Here is a 20,421-nt window from a genome sequence, read left to right as displayed (position 1 = left end):
TGAATCAGAAGACAGAAAGATCACACTCATCTGTGGAATACAAAGTAGCAGAATGGGAGACTAACACCCAAGAGTAGTAGAGATAAGACCAGGAGGTCTTCCCACAGACCTCCTTGGAAACTGGCCTCACATGCTGGGGGAAAAGGCAGCTGAGATAGAGAAGGGGACACCTAGTAGAGGATGTTGGGAGGGCCCCGTTGGATTGAAAGATGCGTGCCGAAAGTAGACTATAGACCGAACATGATGGCCACTTAATACCTCTATCGCAAAGTACAACACCCAAAAGGAGAGAGAACAAAAGGGAATGCCCTGCCACAGCGGCAGGGTGGGGTGGTGGGGGTTGGGGTGGGGGTGGTGGGAGGGATGCTGGGAACATTGGTGGAGGAGAATGGGCACTGGTGGAGGGATGTAAAGGATCACTGTATGACTGAAATGCAAACATGAAAGTTCATAAGTTTGTAACTACCTCATGGTGATTCACTAATAAAAAATTAAAAAGCAAAGCAAAGCAAAGCACATACTGCTTTTCACGCAGTGCAAAGCCTGTGCTCAGCCTACTGAACTATCTTTCTGGCTCCCATTTTTTTCCTTTTTACTAGAGCTGGGGACCAAAAGAAATGGGACAACTCTAAGGGTAAAAGTTACAGCATGGAAATGATTTTACAAAAGTGAAAGCAAGGGGCTGGAGTGAAAGCACAGCAGGGAGGGCGTTTGCCTTGCATGCGGCTAACCTGGGTTTGATTCCCAACATCCCATATGGTCCCCTGAGCACCTCCAGGAGCAATTCCAGAGTGCATGAGCCAGGAGTAACCCCTGTGCATTGCTGGGTGTGACCCAAAAAGAAAAAAACACAACAACAACAACAAAAGTAAAAGGAAAGCAAAGAGCATATTGTCTTTTTGTTTTTGTTTGCTAGTTTTGTTTTGGGGTCATACCTAGCGGTGCTCAGGGATCATTCCTGGCAGGTTCAGGGAATCATATGTGGCTCATCCAACATGAGTCAGCCCTGTGCAAGGCAAGAGCCCCACCAGTTGTACTATGGCTCTGGCCCTAGGAACATATATGATAACTAGAGAAGTTAATGTCTTTTTTTTTTTTTGGCTTTTTTTTGGGTCACACCCAGCGATGCACAGGGGTTACTCCTGGCTCATGCACTCAGGAATTACTCCTGGCGGTGCTCAGGGGACCATATGGGATGCTGGGAATCGAACCCGGGTGGACCACGTGCAAGGCAAACGCACTACCTGCTGTGCTATCGCTCCAGCCCCCTTAATATCTTTTAAAGTGTCAGGAGAGTGATTTGCCTTTGGGAGGAAACAGGGAGAAGGTGTGTCTTGGAGCCGCATGGGGAAGTCAGTACTGCTAAGGACTTATGACTTGTGTTTCGTTAACCTAGAGGAATCTTCTCAGGCTTATTTTATTATTTACATTTTACATTTGTCATGTCAGATTTTGTTGTTTTGGGGCCACACCTGACTGATGCTCAAGGCTTGCTCCTGGCTCTACACTCAGGGAGCTCTCCTGGCAGGCTTGTGGGGGGGAGGTGCACATGGGATGCTGAGAATCCAACTAGGTTCTGGTGTGGGAGGGAAGTGCCCACCTGCGGTACTATCTCTCCAGCCCCTTGAACAGCCCTCTTGAGTCTTCTCTGTGAGCTGCGAGGATGCACACACGTTTCTCTGCTCTCGGGACATTGAGGATTCCCGCCCCATTTTGCTGCAGCAGCTCCAAAGCAGCGCGATTATAAACAGCCAAAGGGAGCAAGGAGACAGTCACTGCTGCAAAAACACGACCCAGCTTCAGACTTAAAAAAAAAAAAAGTTGCTGTCCACTTTTTTCCCCCCCTTTTTAGGTCACACCCGGCAATGCATAGGGGTCACTCCTGGCTCTGCATCCAGCAATTACTCCTGGCGGTGTTCAGGGGACCATATGGGATGCTGGGAATCAAACCCGGGTCTTCAAACACCCTCCCCGCTGTGCTATTGCTCTAGCCCCCTGCTGCCCTCTTTTCTAGATAGAAATAGATATAACTAACCATTTACAAGCGGTAGTTTTTTTTTTTTTGCGGTAGTTTTCTTTGGGCCTCTAACTGATGTCATTTTAATGGATTTACTGCTTTGTTAGAATCAAATTGCGTCAGTACTATAGGATTCTATCAAGAGAGTCTCTTGCCCGCAGGCCTGGCTGTCTTCCCCCGGGCCCCTCAGCAGGGATGGGCTCCAGCTTCCCTCCCTGCTCCGAGCAGAGGTCCCAGCGGCCAAAGACCACCGGAACCTAGCCACAGCCATGCTCGAGGCCCCTCTCCACACGTTTGGACAGGCCTCATGCATGAAGGTACCCAGAGGAACCCAGGTGTGTGTAATCCCATCAACGGCCAACATCCAGAGACTTAAAAGCAAGCTCCCAGAAGAGAGCGATACAGAGATATCTATAACCTACTTTTCCCTCTGGGAGAAACTTGCAAGCTACTGAGTTTCCTGCCCACATAGGACAGCCTCGCAAGCTTCCCATGGTGTACCTATATGCCAAAGCCAGTAACCAGCTGAATCTCATGCCCCTGACCCTGAAAGAGCCTCCAATGTGGCATCGTTGGGAAAGCTGAGAAGAGAGAGGCTTCTAAAGTCTCAGGGATAGGACGAATGTAGAGGTTACTGAGACCGCTCGAGCCACTCGAAGATCAATGGGATTTCGTGATTCGTGATTATTATTTTGGCTTTTTGGGTCACACCCGGCGAGGCACAGGGGTTACTCCTAGTTCATGCACTCAGGAATCACTCCTGGCAGTGCTCAGGGGACCATATGGGATGCTGAGAATCAAACCCAAGTCAGCCTTGTGCAAAGCAAACGCCCTACGCGCTATGCTATCGCTCCAGCCCCAAGAATCGTTTTTGTTTGAATGAAAGTTTGCATAATAGGAAAAGAAAAAAGAGAAAAAAAGTCGCTGTGGCTGGTTTAAGGTCTTTTGGACAGTTCCGTTCCCGCCACCTGCCAGTTCCGCCCAGACATCCCTTCGCGGCGGGGCTGGTCCACTCTGAGGCTCGTTTCTTCTTCTTTTGCTTTTTGGGTCACACCCGGCGATGCACAGGGGTCACTCCTGGCTCTGCACTCAGGAATTACCCCTGGCGGTGCTCAGGGGACCCTATGGGATGCTGGGGATCGAACCCAGGTTGGCCACGTGCAAGGCAAATGCCCTCCCCGCTGTCCTATCGCTCCAGCCCCGAGGCTCATTTCTTGACAAAAAAAAAAAAAATTGAAGTTCGCAGGGGAAAGTGTCCCCGCAGCCTGGCGGCCTTCGGAGGAGGGTCCCGGTCAAACCGTTTCTACACGGCGTCTGCGCGGAGAGCACGGCCCAGGCTCGGGCCCCCCTCCGCTGCGGGGCTGCCTAACCGCAGTCCACGACGTGCATCCCTGGGCTGGGGGTGGGGGAAATCCAGACTGCGACGAAGACCCTCCCGGGTGCCAGAACCCCCTCGGCTTGGCACTGACGACCCCGCGGCCGCCCAGCCGCCCGGAAGCGCGCGGGCGGCGCTCTAGCTCGCCCAACTCGCTGGCTTCCGACGCGCGGGGCTCCTGATTGGCTGCGGGCCCCGCCGGGCCGCGCGTCTTCCGGGACGGAGGCGGGACGAGCGGCCGCGCGATTTCCGCCGCCGGGCGCCGTCGTCGCGTGTGTCGGGCCCCATGGACGCTCCGTTGCCTCCCGCGCGGCTTCCCGGCGATGGGGACGCGGCGGCCCCCGCCGCCCAGACGAAGGCGGCGTCGAAAACGGGGTAGGAGTCAGGAGGGCAGAGCAGGGCGCGGAGCCCAGGGCCGGGAGGAGGCCGGGACTTAGCTCGGGGGTGGGGGGGTAATGGCGTAGGAGCCTATGGAGGGGGGAAGGGGAGGGAAGACTCCCTTCACAGTGCTCCCCGCGGGGCCGTCGAGGTGGCAGAGGGGCTGAGAGATGGGGTCGAGGCCGTGTTCCGGGGCCCCGTTTTCATCCCCTTGGTTCCTGGGGGGGGGGGGGATGGGGTGGGGGTTGCAGACTCGGGTCGTTGCCCGGGACCGGCAGGTGGAACCTGAAACCGCGCCTGGACGGCCCGCGCGTCTGTGGGGGACTTTGGTGTGTTCGCCCCCCCCCCCTTCGGCCCCCCGTTCGGCCCCCTCCACGTCCACGTCCAGGTCCAGGCGGCTGCTGTCGCCCGGGCAGCGGAGCGTGCGCGATGCGCGGTGACGTGGGTGTCACTGATGGAGCGACCACCCCCCACGCCCATCCCCCACCCCCGGTGCGGGAGGCCTGGGGGAGCCGCACCTGACCCCGGCCACCCGGCCTTGGTCCCCCGCTGCGGAGGGGGCGGGCAGGGGAGCCTGGGGCATCCGCGATGGTGTCAGAATGCGCCGGGGACGAGGACACGGGGCGCCGGTTGGAAGGCGGGACCCAGAGGCTGGGCAGCGTGGAGGGGGGGCGGGGCGTGGTACCTTGGGGGTCCGAGGGTGAAGGTGGCCGTGACATCTGGGCGCCTCCGCCTGGGTGGAGACCCGAATCCACCCAGGGTCGGGAGGAAAAAGTGTCAGAGCCGCGGGTGAAATGGGAACCATCTTGGCAGGTGTCCGCCCCCCCTTGTCCCTCCCTCCCCCCCCACCCAGGACCAGCGTGATGATGTGTAGTGGGAGGTGACCGGGATGAGGTCAGAGGGGAAGATGGGCCCTGATTAGAATCAAGGACCAAGGTGGATCTGTTTTTTTTTTTTTTGGGGGGGGTATGTGGGGTGGGGGCTTGAAACCACTTTTTTTTTTTTTTTTTTTTTTGCTTTTTGGGTCACACCCGGCGATGCACCGGGGTTACTCCTGGCTCTGCACTCAGGAATGACTCCTGGCGGTGCTCAGGCGACCCTATGGGATGCTGGGAATCGAACCCGGGTCGGCCACATGCAAGGCAAACGCCTTCCCCGCTGTGCTATTGCTCCAGCCCCAAAGGGTTGGGACCACTTCTGGTGGTTCTGGGGGCTCAAGGGATGCCAGGCCTGGAGCCCGGGGCTCTCACTGCAAGCATGTGCCCCGGACGCCCCAGAGATGGCCTTTGAGACGTCTCCCCAGCCCAGGACTTGTGTTGCGTTCTAAGCAAGGAGACGAGGAGGGATGCTTCCAGAGCTCTGAGCAGTAGGAGAGTGTGATCTATCTTATGTTAAAAAAAAAAAACTGGGGGGTGGAGTGGGAGCCCACCTGGCAGTGCCCAGGGCTTACTCTTCGTTCTGTGCTCATGGATCACTCCTGGCCGGGCTTGAGGGACCATACGTGGTTTTGAGGTCTGAACCCAGGTCCGCCGCATGGGAGGCAAGTGTCCTGTCTGCTGTACTGTCTTCGCTCCTGCCCCAGTGAAGACTGTCTGGGGGCTTAGACGGGAGGCGGGGAGGCCAGTTAGATTTTAGCAGTTGTTCCGCCGAATGATGAGAGCTCCATCAGTGTTGGCTTTTAGAACTTTTTATTTTTTAATGTTTTTTTTTTTCTGTTCTGCCTTCAATGGCTTGATCATCTTGGTTCCACAGGGTTTCAGATGGGCTGGCCTTAGAGAAAGATTTTATCAATTCCCCACCAAGAAAAACTGTTCGGTTTGGTGGAACTGTGATGGAAATCATGCTGAAATACAGAAAGGTAAGAGGATTACTCCTGAATTACCAGAATTATTCCTGGCGGTGCTCGGGGGACTCTATGGGAGGCTGGGAATCGAACCCAGGTCGCTGCGTGCAAGGCAAACACCCTACCACTGTGTTGTTGCTCCAGCCCCGCTTCCAGCTTTATTGAAGGGACTTGTGGAGATTTGATTTTTATTGGTCCGAGTACAGTTAGGGGGGCTGGAAGATGGCTCAGTGGCTCCAGATTTCAAGCCGCGGGCATGGCGGGGATTGGGATGTCCTGCTCTTTGTGATCCCCAGTACGAAAGGGCCTGGTGGACACACATGAGGTCCTCAGCTTATTTCCCGGGGCCACACTCACGCAGGTGATGCTGACCGCCCGTGGTGTCAGGGTCCTGGCACCATGTTACAAGATGCCAATCTCGAATTCAGATATTTACGAGCAGCACACCACAGTCAGCTTCAAGTTAGAGCAGTAACCTGTTGATAGAGATGTCACTTCTTTAAATGCTTCACGTGGGATCAGTTGACTATCTGGGGACAGTTCACCTGGGCCAGGGATGTAGTTCAGTCGTAGAGCATTAGCTTTGCACATGTGAGCCCCTGCGTTTGGTCCACGGTATCTCAAAAACAAAAACAACTCCGTTAATAAAGAGTTGGTTTTGCATTAGCTTAGAAGCAATTCTAAGCTTTTTAGTAGAAGTGTTTTGTGATGGAAGGGAAATCCAAATGACTTTTTATTTGTAATATGCATTTAGGATCAAATATGTGAATGGGTAGTGTCTCGGCTTCCCCTGTATTGAATCATGGTGATCTCCTCTCAACCCCCACTTTTTTTTTTTTTGGGGGGGGTGAGGTTTGGACCTACATGGTGATCCTTAGGGGCTACTCCTGGGCTTTATACTCAGAGGTCACCCTTAGTGGTGTTGAGAGACCCTGTGTGGTGCTGGGGATGGAACCTTGGTTGGCTGCATGCAAGGCAAATGCCTTAATTTTTGTATTATCTCTCTGTATCCTCCCCTTCTAAGTTTTTGAGAATTCTTACAAGTGCCTAGATTCAGATAGCAATATACAAGTATACTTAAGTACTAATGACCATTTGGTTTTTCCAGGCACCCTGGCTCAACTAGCATGTATTAACACGAATGTGTAATTTTATTACTATTATTTTTTTTTACTTTTGGTTGTTGAGCCATGCCCTGTGATGCTCAGGGCTTCCTCCTGGCTCAGCACTCATGAATTCCTCGGCCCTGTTCAGGGATGCACGTGGCATGCTGGAGATCACACCCAGGTTGGCCTCGTGCCAGACAAGCACATTAACTTGTGCATTCAGGCCCCTGAACTTGGAGGTTTTTTTTTTTTTTTTTATAGTCCTGATTTTCAAATCCATAATCAAGTTACAGCGTTCTTCATTTTGTCACGTTAAAGGGATAGTTGAAAGTTTTACTGTTGACCTTTAAGAGGATACCATAGCAAGCAAAACTTCCTTTCTTTTTTCTTATGAAGGGTGAAACAAATGACTTCGAGTTGCTGAAGAACCAGCTGTTAGATCCAGACATAAAGGTACTTTTGTCTTTGATTATTAACCCAGTTGTTTTCACTTTGTAGCTGTTGTGGTTTGTCCTTTGGGTCCTTCCTGTCTCTGGAACCTGTTCTCTGAGAACCCTTCATATTCCAGTTAATCCAGCGTGTTCAAGCAGGAGCAGCTTTGCTTTTGGGGGGCGTATGGGCAGCTGGAGACTTTGGGGGTTGAGCGGCTTGAGGAGGAAAGGGCTGCTCCTGGGCTCTAGTGACCAGAGGGCGGAGATTCTGCTAAGACTCCTACAGTGCACAGGCAGCCCTTCCGGATGGGGAATTTTATCCAGAATTTTTCAGTCCTGAGGGTGGGAAATGCAGCTTCAGTCTTCCTAGGACTTCTTTCCTTGGGGGGCACTGGGGGTGGTTTTGGGCCCACCTGGCCATGCTCAGGGCTTCCTTCTGGCTCTGAACTCTGGCAGTGCTTGGGGACCGACATGGGATGCCGGGGATCAAACCTGGGTCTGCTGCAAGGCAAGTGCCCTACCCTCTGTCTTCCCTCGCTAACTCTCCAGTATTTTCTATGCAATATGCATTCTTCCTCGCTCTTCAAAAACAAAAAAAAAACCCACGTTTTTTTGGTGGCAGTGTCTCCCTAGCAGTGCTTAGAGGACCTTGGCGACTTCCTGATGATGGAATTTTGGGATCTTGTCCTTTGAGTAATCTTCCTAATCCCCCAAAGTTGTATTCTTTTAACTCAAGATTTAACACTTTAGAGTAACAAGTCCATACATTGTTGCCCTTTTTTCTCCTTTTTTGTCCAGGGTCTGGAAACAGTCTTTTTTTTTTTTTTTTTTCTTTTTGGGTCACACCTGGCGATGCACAGGGGTTACTCCTGGCTCTGCACTCAGGAATTACTCCTGGCAGTGCTCAGGGGACCATATGGGATACTGGGAATCCAACCCAGGTCAGCTGCGTGCAAGGCAAATACCCTACCCGCTGTGCTATTGCTCCAGCCCCGGGAAACAGTCTTAAGGGGCTGTGGTACTCAGACTGCTTGAGAGCAGCTCTTGGCTCTGCCATTTCCCAGTGGCCATTACCCAGCGTGTGATCTTGGGCAACACTTAATCTCCCTGTGTCTTTTTCTCTCGTTGTAAAACCAGAAAATCCAGGGAGCTGTCCAAGTCCCCGTGAGATCAGCGTTTAGCCCAGCTGCTGACTAAAGGGCTTTAGCATCCCTAGCTGCTCTTCCTGCTGACGGGGCTTTCTCGGCTCCCACTCAGTGTACGTTCACTCTGAAATCTGTTGCTGTAATGCCTATGCCAGGGCTTCCCGAAAATCTTTTTCCTTTTTTTTTTGAAGTAGCAGATTTTATTTTAGAGGGTCTTAGGGAAGGAGGAAGGGATAAGTGGAAAGGAAAAACCAGTAGGAGTAACGCGCTCAAGAGAGAACGCGGACTTCTCCAAGGGTGGAGGAAGCTCTACACACATCCTAGCACTGGACACGAAAGCATGAAAGTACACATCTCAAGGGGGGAGATGCGGGCAACACATGTGCTTGGGCACCACATGTGCTCGGCCACGTGGGCACAAGCAGCACATGGGCCCAGGCAGCATATGCGCCAAATCTTTTTCCTTTTTTTTGGGGATGTGGAAGGGCACCACTGGCCATGCTCAGGGACTTTCTGCTTCGGGGACCCTGTGGGTGCCGGCGATTGAGCTGGAGTTGACTCTGTGCCAGGCAGGTGCTCTACACCTGTCCTGTCTCTCTGGCCCTTACACTTTATCCTGCTGGGACCACGCAGGGCGGATGCAAGCAAGGGCTCGGCCTCTGCGCCACATCCCCAGGCCCTTCTCTTGTCTGGATTTTTCCATGAGCCCTCGATAGTCACTAGCCTCAGATGCTCTAATTTATGTTTATTGGCTTAGACTAAATTATCCCCAGGTGCAAAGCAGCTTATCAGCCTGCCGAAACCCTTGGTGCCTGTTGAAGAGTAACGGCCCCGCGCTGCAGCACGGCTGCGTCGTCTTCCCGGTGTCCGGCCTCCCTCGGCAGCCTCTCCCCTCAGCGGGCTGTTTTGACCTGTGCCGGCGTGTGGCCCTTCCTCTCGGGTTTTGGGGCCTCCATCCCCTTTCCCTTGCTTTGTAATCAGGCATGGACTGGGGCCTCCCTTATTAGCTTTGTGACTCAGGGCCAGTCATCGTCCGTCTGTGCCTCTGCGTTGTCATCTGTTGAGTGAAAGCCCGTGACGGTCCCTGCCTCAGGGAGTGGTTGTGCTCATGAGTTCTGGGAGCGGTAGGAGGTGCTCGGCAAGCACTGTGACCTAATGCTCCCGCTCCGTGAGACTGAGCTGGCACGCGGTCTTCTCTGGTGGCACTTTCTCTCGCTGGCTTTCACTGTGTGATTATCCACTCAGCGCGTCTCCCTGCAGGTCTTGGTGCTCACAAATGTGGTTTATAAGAACACGGCAAATTGTCTCTTTGCAAAGATAAGTCTAAGGATTTTTTTTTTTAACCATTTACCCCAGAGTGAACTTTTGTGGTTTTGTTTTTTGTATTTTTTTTAAAACTTTTTGGTTTATGGGTATTGCTCAGGTATTACTCCTGATTCTGCACTCAGGAATTACTCCTGGTGCTCGGGGGACCATATGGGATGCTGGGGATTGACCCCCTGACTGACCGTGTGCAAGGCAAATGCCCAACCCAATCACTGTTCTATTGCTCTGGCCCTACTTACGATTTTCTTTTCTATTTTTTCTTTTTTTAGTGTTTGGGTCACAACCAGCGGTGCTCAGGGCTGACTCCAGGCTCTGCACTCAGGGGTCACCCCTGGCAGGGCTCAGAGACCATATGTAGTGCCAGGGATTGGACCTGAGTCTGGCACAGTTGCTCTCCTGTGGGGGTGGGGGTCTCTCTCTACTTGTCTACTTGTCCCAGTTACATGGTAACAGTTGTGTTCCCTGGGGCCACTGAGGTGCTCAGGTGTCTGCTAGCCGGGTGCTTCCACACATTTGGCTGCAGCATGACCAGGAATCACAGGAATTATCTTTTTTTTTTTTTTGTGAAAAATATTTTCAAATACATTGTCTTTTTTACTTCCTGATATACATACTTAATAAGGTTTATGGCACTAACCAGAATCAAATTCCCCTCCCCCCCCAAAAAAAAATTAAAGGGAAAATGTGGGAAGAACAATTAATTGGTTTGTTTCATTTCCTCCTCCATGCTGGCAAATTATTCTGCTGCCCAGCTCAAACTTTTTTTCTCATTCAAAACACCGTATCATTGCACAAGAAGCCACTGAAAGCATATGGTATAATGGTCAGTTTCATGGTATTTCAGATAGTATCTCTGAGACCCGAGGGGGTGGGCGTGGGGGGAGTAACCAAGTATGGAGCACACAGAATCAGCAGTACCCTTTGTCTTTAAAGCTGTGCCCTGCTTGGGTTGGGCTCTGTTTTCTGTATTGGCCAGCCCGGGCAAACCCAGAGCCTCATGAATGTCTGTTTACTTTGGATTCTTTTTAATTGCTTTAAAGTATATTATACTTGGTCTGTCAACCTACCCAGACTACGTATTCTACGACTCAGAACTCAACCGCTGCCCTGTGTGGGCAGCACGGGTGACAGGATTGCGTTTTGCGCATGTGGGGCACTGGGGATTGTACTTATGACCTTATGCTTAGAAGGCAGGCGCTGTACAACATGTGCTGTTTTGCCAGGCCCCAGACTGGTTTATTTTATTTTTTTATTTTTTGCTTTTGGGTCACACCCAGTTGAAAGGACAAACCCAATGTTATTTTTCGTCCTTTCACCCAGTGATGCTTAGGTTTATTCCTGGCTCTGCACTCAGGAATTACTCCTGGTGTTGCTCTGGGGGACCTTGTGGGTTGCTGGGGATTAGACCCGGGTCGGCCACATGCAAGGCAGATGCCCTACCTGCTGTACTGTCACTCTGGCCCCCAGACAGCCTGTTTTGAATCTTTTTTTTTTTTTACTGACTTCTTGGTTTACTGACTTCTTCTGGTGTTGCTCTCTTCGCCTCAGTTTCCTTAGCTGTGAAAAGGAATAACTGTAATACGCTGTAATACTCTCGCAGCAGTGTTAGGACTGGAGAAGAAAACATGTACTGGATCGGGTGCTCTGCCTGGCCCTCGGGACGCGATACTCCCTATAGAGAAATGATCTCTGACTGCAGCATCCCACCCGGAATCACTGCTGGTGGTGCTCAGGAGACCCTATGGGATGCCGGGGATTGAATCCCGGTTCAGCCGCATGCAAGGCAAACTCCCTACCTGCTGTACTATTGCTCTGACCCCAGGAATTTTTTCTGGGGGGAAGTAGAGCAGATAAGTTTTGGGAACTTCGGTTATAGCTTGTTGGCTGAGAAACTGAAGTTTGGTTCAGTAACAGCAACTATTACAGGGTTAGATAGAGTAGGTGTTTGTTCAGTTCTTCAGAACAGTCTGGAAGTTACACATCCAAGAAATGCGTGGAGCTGGGTTAGTTTCCCAAAGTCGGGAGCATGGCAAAAAGGGACCTCTGCACGGAAGGGAGCACTGCGCAGAAGGGAGCAGGTACATAGGCTGTAAGGATGGAAACAGCCCGTGCAGGGCTGCTGTGTGGCCGGAGTTCCTGTTGGTGCTGAGTGGTGACTTCCCTCCTGTCCCTGACAGCTCGTCTGTAGCTTGGTTTCATTTTCTTATCCCTCGTGGACTTGCCTGGGCATGCCGGAATGTGCCCGGCTCCTGAAGGTTGGCGGCTTCCTGCCCTGCCTCCTGCCCACTCGTAGGACTCCGTGAGTCTTTCTGTATTAGCTCTGAAGCTCCAGTTCTGTCTAGTTTTGCTTATTTAGGTCTCTTCACTTCTGATTCTATATTGACTTTTTTTTTTTTTTTTAATTTTTTTTTGGGTCACACACGGCAATGCACAGGGGTTACCTCCTGGCTTTGCACTCAGGAATTACTCCTGGCGGTGCTCAGGGGGCCATATGGGATGCTGGGAATCGAACCCGGGTCAGCCGTGTGCAAGGCAAACGCCCTACCCGCTGTGCTATTGCTCCAGCCCCAATATTGACCATTTAAAAAACAAAACAAAACAAAATAAAAAAACCCCGAGACTAAGTTTTTCCTGGTATGTGTTGTATTTGTGTATGAATGCAAGTGCTTTTTATGTAACTGATACTTTATATCTGGTTGCTGCTGCTATTTTTTGGTATTTCTTTCATGTCATTGAAAGTTAATAGGGAAAGTAATTTTACTGACTGAAAAATAATTACAAGTGGTAGTGGGACCACACTATTTTTATGTTATTTATATATTATCACAGAGCTATTTCCCCAGCCTCAAATTTTGCACTTGTTAACAAAATCAGCAGTTTGTTAACTTGAAAAAAAAAATACCTGGGGGGCCACACCCAGTGGTGTTTAGCACTTACTCCTGGCTCTGCACTCAGGAGTTACTCCTGGCGGTGCTCAGGAAACATAGGGGATGCCCAGATAGAGCCCAGCTGCCCAAAAGGCACGCCCCCCTGCCTGTAACATTTAAGATATGTTCACTTTTTTAAAAATTTTCTTTTTGGGTCACACCTGGTGATGCACAGGGCTCCTGGCTCTGCACTCAGGAATTAACCCTGGCGTGGTGCTCAGGGGATCCTATGGGATGCTGGGAATCGAACCCGGATCGGCCATGTGCAAAGCAAACGCCCTCCTTGCTGTGCTATCGCTCCAGCCCGATAGGTTCACTTTTTATGGTGCTTGAAGCTAAATCCAAGACCTTACACAAAGCGAGTGCTTGTTGCTGGGCTACATCTCTGCCGAGTGTTTGCTTTTGTTTTGAGGCTGCACCTAGCAGTGCTCAGGGGGTGTTCCTGGTTCTGCACTCAGGGATCACTCTCACGTCACTGACGGACCTTATGGGAAGCTGGGAATCTAACCCGTGTCGTTCATGTGCAAGGCGAGTGCCCTACCCGCTCCTGAATAGCTGGCCCCTATTCTTCCTTTTTTTGACTAAACAAAAGTGATGGAATTCATGACTCTCCTTGTTATATCAGCACCTGCAGTCTATTTAGAATTACTATCTGGGGGCCAGAGAGATACTACAGCGGGTAGAGTGCTTGCCTTGCATGTGGCTGACCTAGCTTCAGTCGCCAGCACCCTATATGGTTCCCCAAGCCCCACCAGGAGTGTTCCCTGAGTACAGAGCCAGGAAGAAGCCCTGAGCACTGCCAGGTTGACCCCAAAATAATAACAACAAAAAGGAAAAACAAAACTCCCGAAGGAAAATGGACAAAGAGGAAATTTACAGAATGTTTTTTCAATTTTGATATAAAGAAATTCTCATCTTAATTTTAGTTTGTGGCATTCTCCCCTTAAATAGTTGAATGCTGTCATCTTAGTGAATTTTTCAGAGGGTTTGTGATTTGAGAGTCACTGTTTGTGTTTAACTCCAAGGATGACCAGGTCATTAACTGGCTGCAGGAATTCCGCTCGTCCATCACCTATCTAACCAAGGAGTTCGAGCAGCTTGTCAACATCCTCTTGGTGAGTTCACGGGCTCCCCAGTGACTGTGTGACTCGGTGTTGGGCAGGTGGGTCGAACGGGCAGGATCACGCTCCTTTTTCCCGTCTCTTCCTCTGGTCTGTAGCGCCTGAAGTGGCTGAACCGAAGTCCCGCCGTGGTGGAGGAGTATCTCGGTTTCCTCGGTAACCTCGTGTCAGCGCAGACCGTTTTCCTTCGACCGTGTCTCAGTATGATCGCTTCTCACCTGGTGCCGCGTACGTGGATTCCCTTTGGTTGCTTTGGTTTTTCTATTAAAATACTCCCTTTGCATTGTACTTGGGAGATTGTGCTACCGTGGAAGATCTAGGATACATCCTGGCAGCATTTCTGGGACCCAGTGACCTCTGGTGATGCCTTCTGGGCTTGTGCCTGTGTTCATTGACCTGTCAGTTTCTTCTTTCTTTGTTTAAAATTTGGCTTCTTGGGTTACACCCAGCGGTGCTCAGGGGTTACTCCTGGCTCTGTATTCAGGAATTGCTTCTGGTGGTGCTTGGGGGACGCTGTGGGATGCTGGGGATCAAACCTGGGTTGGCCGTATGCAAGGCAAACATCCTACCTGCTATACTATCACTCCGGCCCCCATCATTTTGTTTTCTTGTTGATTGTTTTGCTTTTGGGCCACACCTGGCTGTGCTCAGGGCTTACTCCTGGCTCTGCATCCGAGAAACCTGGCAGTGCTCCTAGGACCATCTGGGGTGCTGGGGATTGAACACGGGTTGACTGTGTCTAAAGCAAGTGCCCTACCTGCTGTATTATCTGGCCCAAGTTGCTGTAATTTTTTATTTGAATATTTTTTTGGTGATAACGGTTGTGCTCAGGTCTTGCTCCCGGCTCTGCACTTAGTGATCACTCCTGGCAGGGCTGGAGAACCATCTGAGTTTCTGGGGCTCTAACCCAGGTTGGCTTCGGTTGTGCAGGCAAGTGTCTGCCCCACTGTACCATATCTCCTGCCCCAGTTGCTATGATTTTTGGGGGATATATGAGTTTGTTGAGTTTCTGGTGAGGCCTTAGATCTTAGGAATGTTTAGCTGTCTAAGAATTAAATTATTTGCCTTTTCTTTTTTCAGATTGTAAATTTAATCCTTGTACTAAGATTAGATCAAGGGAAAAATACTTTTGTATTGAGGCACCATCATTTGTTACCATGTTACTATTTCAGGCATACAGCATTAGAGCCTCACATGGCCACCAGAGCGCCAGCACCCCTGCATCCGCCACTGTCCCCCCTTAACAGACTCAGCTCTGCAGGCTGACACTCGCTGTTTTCATTGGTTGTTGTTCCCCTACTATGTTTTTTTTTTCCTTTCCCCTTTTGTTTTTGGACCACACCCTGCACTTATTCCTGGCTCTTGCTCAGGGCTAACTCCTGGTGGGGCTCGAAGGCCATGCAGAGGACCATAAGGGTGCAAGGGAACAAATTCGGGTCAGCTACATACAAAACAAGTAACCTACTTGCTGTACGGTTGCTCTGGCCCTCACCCCTCTTTTGTTTCCCTCGCACGTAAGAGACATCTTCAGGTGTTTGTCCTTCTAGCATGCTCCATTTCTGTCCAAGTTGTAGGAAACTGCAAGGTTTCATCTTTTCTTCTAGCTAAGTAGTATCCCGTAGGCCACAGATCAAGGGGAGGTGGTGTCTGGCCACACAGCAGTGCTCAAGCACTTCTCTTGACTCTGTGCTCAGCGAGATGCTCAGGGGACCATATATGGAGTTGGTCAGGTGTGAGGCCGGTGCTTTAGCCCCTCTACTTTCTCTTTGGCCCCAGACCACAATTTCTTTACCCATTCATCTGTTTTTGGGCATTTGAGTTGTTTCCAGATCTTGCTGCACTGATCTAGGTTTTAGTCACCTACGTTGACTTTTGAAGTCCTGATTTTCTGGTCTCAGGTTGTAGCAATTAAATTTTGAGGTCAGTGACAGAAGAATAACATATTTTCCTTTTTCTTCCACAGCCCGAGTGGTCATTAAGGAAGGTGACGTTGATGTTTCTGATTCTGACGATGAAGATGAGAGTAAGTACAAGAGAATTGCTGCAGAGAGCAAGCAGCTCCTGTGTCCCAGCAACCTCGGGTCGTGTTTCGGTCTGTAGATTGGAGCCAGCCAATGGCAGCCGTTGAGGGACTCTGTTTGTTTTGCTTAACATGAGTTAAAGCTCTTCGTGCATCGCTTCCGTGACCTGCCGGCTTGTTCTCCTTGATAGCTGATGGAGAAAAGCCTTGAAATTGGGTTTTGCTGATGAGTGATTTGCTTTGGGTTAGCTGGTGCATTTCAGTGTGCGGTTGTTTCGGGATGCTCAGGCTCTCACTTCTCCTTTTGCAGATCTTCCTGCAAATTTTGACACGTGTCACAAAGCCTTGCAAATAGTAGCAAGATATGTCCCATCGTAAGTATATACTTTCGTTACGTATTTGAATCACGATATTTAGGCCTGAAAAGGCTGGAGTCAGTAGAAAATTGTAAAATGGTGGCTTTAAAGCTCAAATACATTTCGTGGTTTTTATTACCAATTTGAGATGCTTTCTACAGAAAATGACAGTTTAGTTTGTTTTTAAAAATACATATGCAAATTCTTCTCAAACTTTGTATAGTGATTAGGATTCTTTTGAAAATTTTGGTAGCAGGGGCTGGAGTGTTAGCACAGCGGGGAGGGCGTTTGCCTTGCATGCGGCCGACCCGGGTTTGGTTCCCAGCATCCCATGTGGTCCCCTGAGCATGGCCAGGAGTAATTCCTGAGTGCAGAGCCAGGAGTGACCCCTGAGCATCGCTGGGTGTGACTCAAAAAGAAAAAAAAAAGAATAAAAATTTTGATAGCAGATAGGCTACCAAATTTTTTCAGTGAGACACCTCTGTATTTATGTCATGGTACTTGTGTTTCTTCTATAAGCTTATTTTTTTTTGGTTAATTAAAAAAAAAGTCCAAGTTAGTATTTTTATTCTCTTAAAAATAAGATAAATGTATGTAGCAAGTAAATGTTCAGATTTAAGTTTCAGTTTTTTCAGTTTCACTTATCTTTGCCTTAATAGCATCATTTGTTGTTTTTTGGAGGAAAAGTTACCTTCCAAGAAATTTAGTTGAGATGAATTTAAAAATAAGAAATTTAGTTGACATGAACTGAAAAAAATTTCTTATTTTTTAAACAGGGCACCGTGGTTTCTTATGCCAATACTGGTAGAAAAATTTCCATTTGTTCGAAAATCAGAGAGGACTTTGGTAAGAAATCTTTCCATGGATTTGGGTAATGGGAAAGCTGTTTTGTATGACTTAGTGTTAGGTGATGTTGCATCTTAAATTGAGTGGTCTTCCAGATCAGCATTCTTCAGCCGCTGACCCCGGGTGAAAAAGGTTGGAAACCAGTGGCCCACGTCTGTGATTAATGCTGCCAGGCTGTGGCCCAGTCTGCCGCACAGGTACTGGCCCACGGGTGTCAGAGGTCGGAGAACACTATTTCAGATGCTAAACTCAGATGGAAAATCTTTTTTTTTTTTGGCTTTTTGGGTCACACCTGGTGATGTGCAGGGGTTACTCCTGGCTTTGCACTCAGGAATTATCCCTGGCGGTGCTCAGTGGACCTCATGGGATGCTGGGAATCGAACCTGGGTCAGCTGCGTGCAAGGCAAACGCCCTACCTGCTGTGCTATCGTCCCAGCCCCACAGATGGAAAATCTTAACTCAGCAAATATCTGATTATTTCAGATCCACATGATTATTTTAGTAGATGCTAGAAAGCATTTGATAAACAGTAAACCCTGTTCGTGTCAGAAACGGAAGGAACTTTCCTCAACCTGAAAATGGACAACTATGAAAAACTCAGAGATGCTGTCCTATTCAGCACGACAGACTGAATGCTCTCCTCTAAGATTCGGAGTGAGACAAGGGTGTCCACTCTGTGGCTTTTGTTCATTTCATTACCATATTATGAGTCCAAGCTACGGTGATTAGACAAGAAAAGACATCCTCGGGGAGCCGGTACAGTGTGTGGGGCGCTGGCCTGCACGTGGCCGACCCAGTTCCATCCCCGGCAGCCCATGTGTTCCCCGTAGCACCACCAGGAGTAGTTCTTGAGTGCAGAGCCAGGTGTGGTAACCATCTGCTCCCCTCCCCCCCTCAAAAAAGGGCAGGCATCTGTATTAGAAAGGAAGAGGTGAAGCTATTATTATTTGGCTTTGTTAGTCTTGGGGCCACACCCGGTGGAACTCAGGAACTCCTACCTCTGCTTGGGGCTCGAGGTGCCGGGGACGGATCCTGCATGTCCTGTATGTGAAGCGTGTGCCTCAGCCTATTAAGCCGTCTCTGCGGCCTCGTATTTTGTGGGGGTGGGGGATGGGATGGGGCTTGGACCGCGCCCATTGGTTTGGGGGCTGACTCCAGGCTCAGTAGGGGTGGCTCCTCCTGCCCTGCCAGGAGTCATCCCTGAGCAGAGAGCCAGGTGGGCCCCAAATAGGTTTTTATTTTTTTTCTGCTTTTCGGGTCACACCCGGCGATGCACAAGGGTTACTCCTGGCTCTGCACTCAGGATTCACTCCTGGTGATTCCTGGGACCATATGGGATGCTGGGAATCGAACCCGGGTCGGCCACGTGCAAGGCAAACGCCCTCCCCGCTGTGCTATCGCTCCAGCCCCTGCCCCAAATAGTTTTTTAAAAAAATCACGTTGGCTTCTGGTGCTCAGTCAACCAAAGTCTGGGTCAGCAATTTGCCCCTATGCTGTCACCCTGTTTTTATTTTATTTAGAAAAAACATTTCTTTTGATGTCAGGGGCCTCCCCAGTGATGTTGTGCAGTGAAGGATGCTAAAGAATGCAGATGACAAATTTAACTTACTGGGCTAATTGGAATAATTATTATACCAGACGTAAAGAGAGACGTCGTTATATGTTGGTAACTAAATGGAAGAAAGTGAAGATAGTGTAATTAAAGACCTGTTGCAGAATTTTGAAATATTTTTTGTTAAGATGTTTATATTTCTGTTTTAGGAATGTTACGTTCATAATTTATTGAGGATTAGTGTGTATTTTCCAACCTTGAGGCATGACATTCTGGAGCTTGTTATTGAAAAGCTGCTCAAGTTGGATGTAAGTATTGTGTAATTAGTTTTCGCCTTGATTTTTCCCTCCCTCCCTTCCTTCCTTTCTTGTTTTTGGGTCACACCTAGCAGTGCTCAGGGCTTACTCCTGGTGTGTTTGGGGTACCATATGGGATGTCGTCTACCCACTATACTATCAATTCATCCCTTGACCCCCCAGACCCCCATGAAATTTTTAATTTGAAATGTATGTGAAGCAGTGATAGCAATCCGATTTGTCGGTGGCTTTGCACCATAAGTGTGTATCGTGGCGTACCACTGTCTAGATTGCTCCCGTTCTGAGGATATATATATCGAAAGAGTGAATTCCCAGTCCCAGATGCCATATTTGAAATGCATTTGTTCCTCTTCTTCTGTTCTCTGTAACGTAGGTGAATGCACCCCGGCAGGATATTGAAGAAGCTGAAGAAATGGCAGCCCAGGCTGGCGGCGGGGCTGATGGTCCTGAAGGCCTGTTCAACATGGTCAGCATCTGCCAGTGACACCTGTGCCCGGGCTGGTGGCAGAGCCCGTGTACGCGGGAGGCCCTGGCGTCAGTTCCCAGCACCACAGGGGAGAGACAGACAGTGGCCTCTTCTCATTCAGGACTTTTGGCCCCAGATATTTCAGCATATATGGAGTTTTTTAAAGATTTGGGGTCTCTAACTGGTGGCACCTGGGGCGGGAACCACGTGATCTGAGGAACGGCTCCTAAGGTGCCTGTGTGTTGAGCGTGCCCTCCTGCCCTTCGCGCTGTCTCACTGAGCCCATGATGCTCAGGGTTACTTCTGACATGACCCTTGGGAATTACTCCTGGTGGTGCCGGGGGCCGTATGGAACGCGTACGGAATTCCAGATATCAAACCCGGGTCAGCCGCTTACAAAGCAAGCGCTCTACCTGCTGTATCATTGCTCCGGCCCAGTATTCATTTTAAATATCAACATTTAATTTTCCAAGGATGAAGATGAAGAGACAGAACATGAAACGCAGCATTCTGGATTTCTTGATGAGATGGTCCATCCTGTAGCTGAACGCCTGGACATCCTCTTGTCTCTGCTCCTCATCTACATGAGGGATGTCTGCTACATAGACGGTACAGCTCGTGACATCCCAGTAGCTGCCTGCTTCTGTCCCGGGCATTTTCCGTAGACTCTAGTACTGTCACTGTCTGATCCAAAGAACTTTTCTAGGGCCGGGGAGGTAATTCAGGGGTTAGTATTCCATTGCTAAGATTTTATTTTAATTTTTGGCTTTTGGGTCTCACCTGGCAGTGCTCAGGTTTTAGTCCTGGCTCTGCACTCAGGATTTAATCTTGACAGTGCTTGGGGGACCATACGGGATGCAAGGCAAGTGCCCTGCCTGCTGTACTGTCTCTACTCCAGCCCCTGCATTGCTAAGATTTTATTTTATCGTATGTGTGTATGTATGTATGTATGTATGTATGTATGTATATTTTTTGCTTTTTGGGTCACACCTGGCGATGCACAGGGGTTACTCCTGGCTCTGCACTCAGGAATTATTCCTGGCGGTGCTTAGGGGACCATATAGGATGCTGGGAATCGAACCTGGGTTGGCTGCGTGCAAGGCAAACACCCTACCCGCTGTGCTATTGCTCCAGCCCCTATTTTATTATTATTATTATTATTATTTTGCTTTTTGGGTCACACCTGGCGATGCAC

The 20,421-nt window shown here is 49.8% G+C and overlaps 1 protein-coding gene across 1 annotated transcript in view; it reads left to right on the top strand.

Moving 5' to 3' along the window:
- The first annotated feature begins 3,622 nt into the window (after positions 1 to 3,622).
- Positions 3,623 to 20,421, top strand: part of RRN3 (RRN3 homolog, RNA polymerase I transcription factor) — a 28,596-nt gene continuing 11,797 nt past the window's right edge. Inside the window, exons 1-11 of the mRNA XM_004604327.2 lie at positions 3,623 to 3,767; positions 5,523 to 5,628; positions 7,116 to 7,172; positions 13,574 to 13,663; positions 13,768 to 13,897; positions 15,633 to 15,692; positions 16,000 to 16,063; positions 16,822 to 16,891; positions 18,653 to 18,751; positions 19,134 to 19,226; positions 19,700 to 19,835. Coding sequence (XP_004604384.1) covers positions 3,679 to 3,767; positions 5,523 to 5,628; positions 7,116 to 7,172; positions 13,574 to 13,663; positions 13,768 to 13,897; positions 15,633 to 15,692; positions 16,000 to 16,063; positions 16,822 to 16,891; positions 18,653 to 18,751; positions 19,134 to 19,226; positions 19,700 to 19,835 — 994 coding nt within the window. The 5' untranslated portion in view covers positions 3,623 to 3,678. The remainder of the gene's footprint in view (positions 3,768 to 5,522; positions 5,629 to 7,115; positions 7,173 to 13,573; positions 13,664 to 13,767; positions 13,898 to 15,632; positions 15,693 to 15,999; positions 16,064 to 16,821; positions 16,892 to 18,652; positions 18,752 to 19,133; positions 19,227 to 19,699; positions 19,836 to 20,421) is intronic.

The sequence above is a fragment of the Sorex araneus genome, chromosome 4 (genome assembly GCF_027595985.1).
Source record: "Sorex araneus isolate mSorAra2 chromosome 4, mSorAra2.pri, whole genome shotgun sequence".
Lineage (NCBI taxonomy): Eukaryota > Metazoa > Chordata > Mammalia > Eulipotyphla > Soricidae > Sorex > Sorex araneus.
This window is presented reverse-complemented; position numbering and strand designations above follow the sequence as displayed.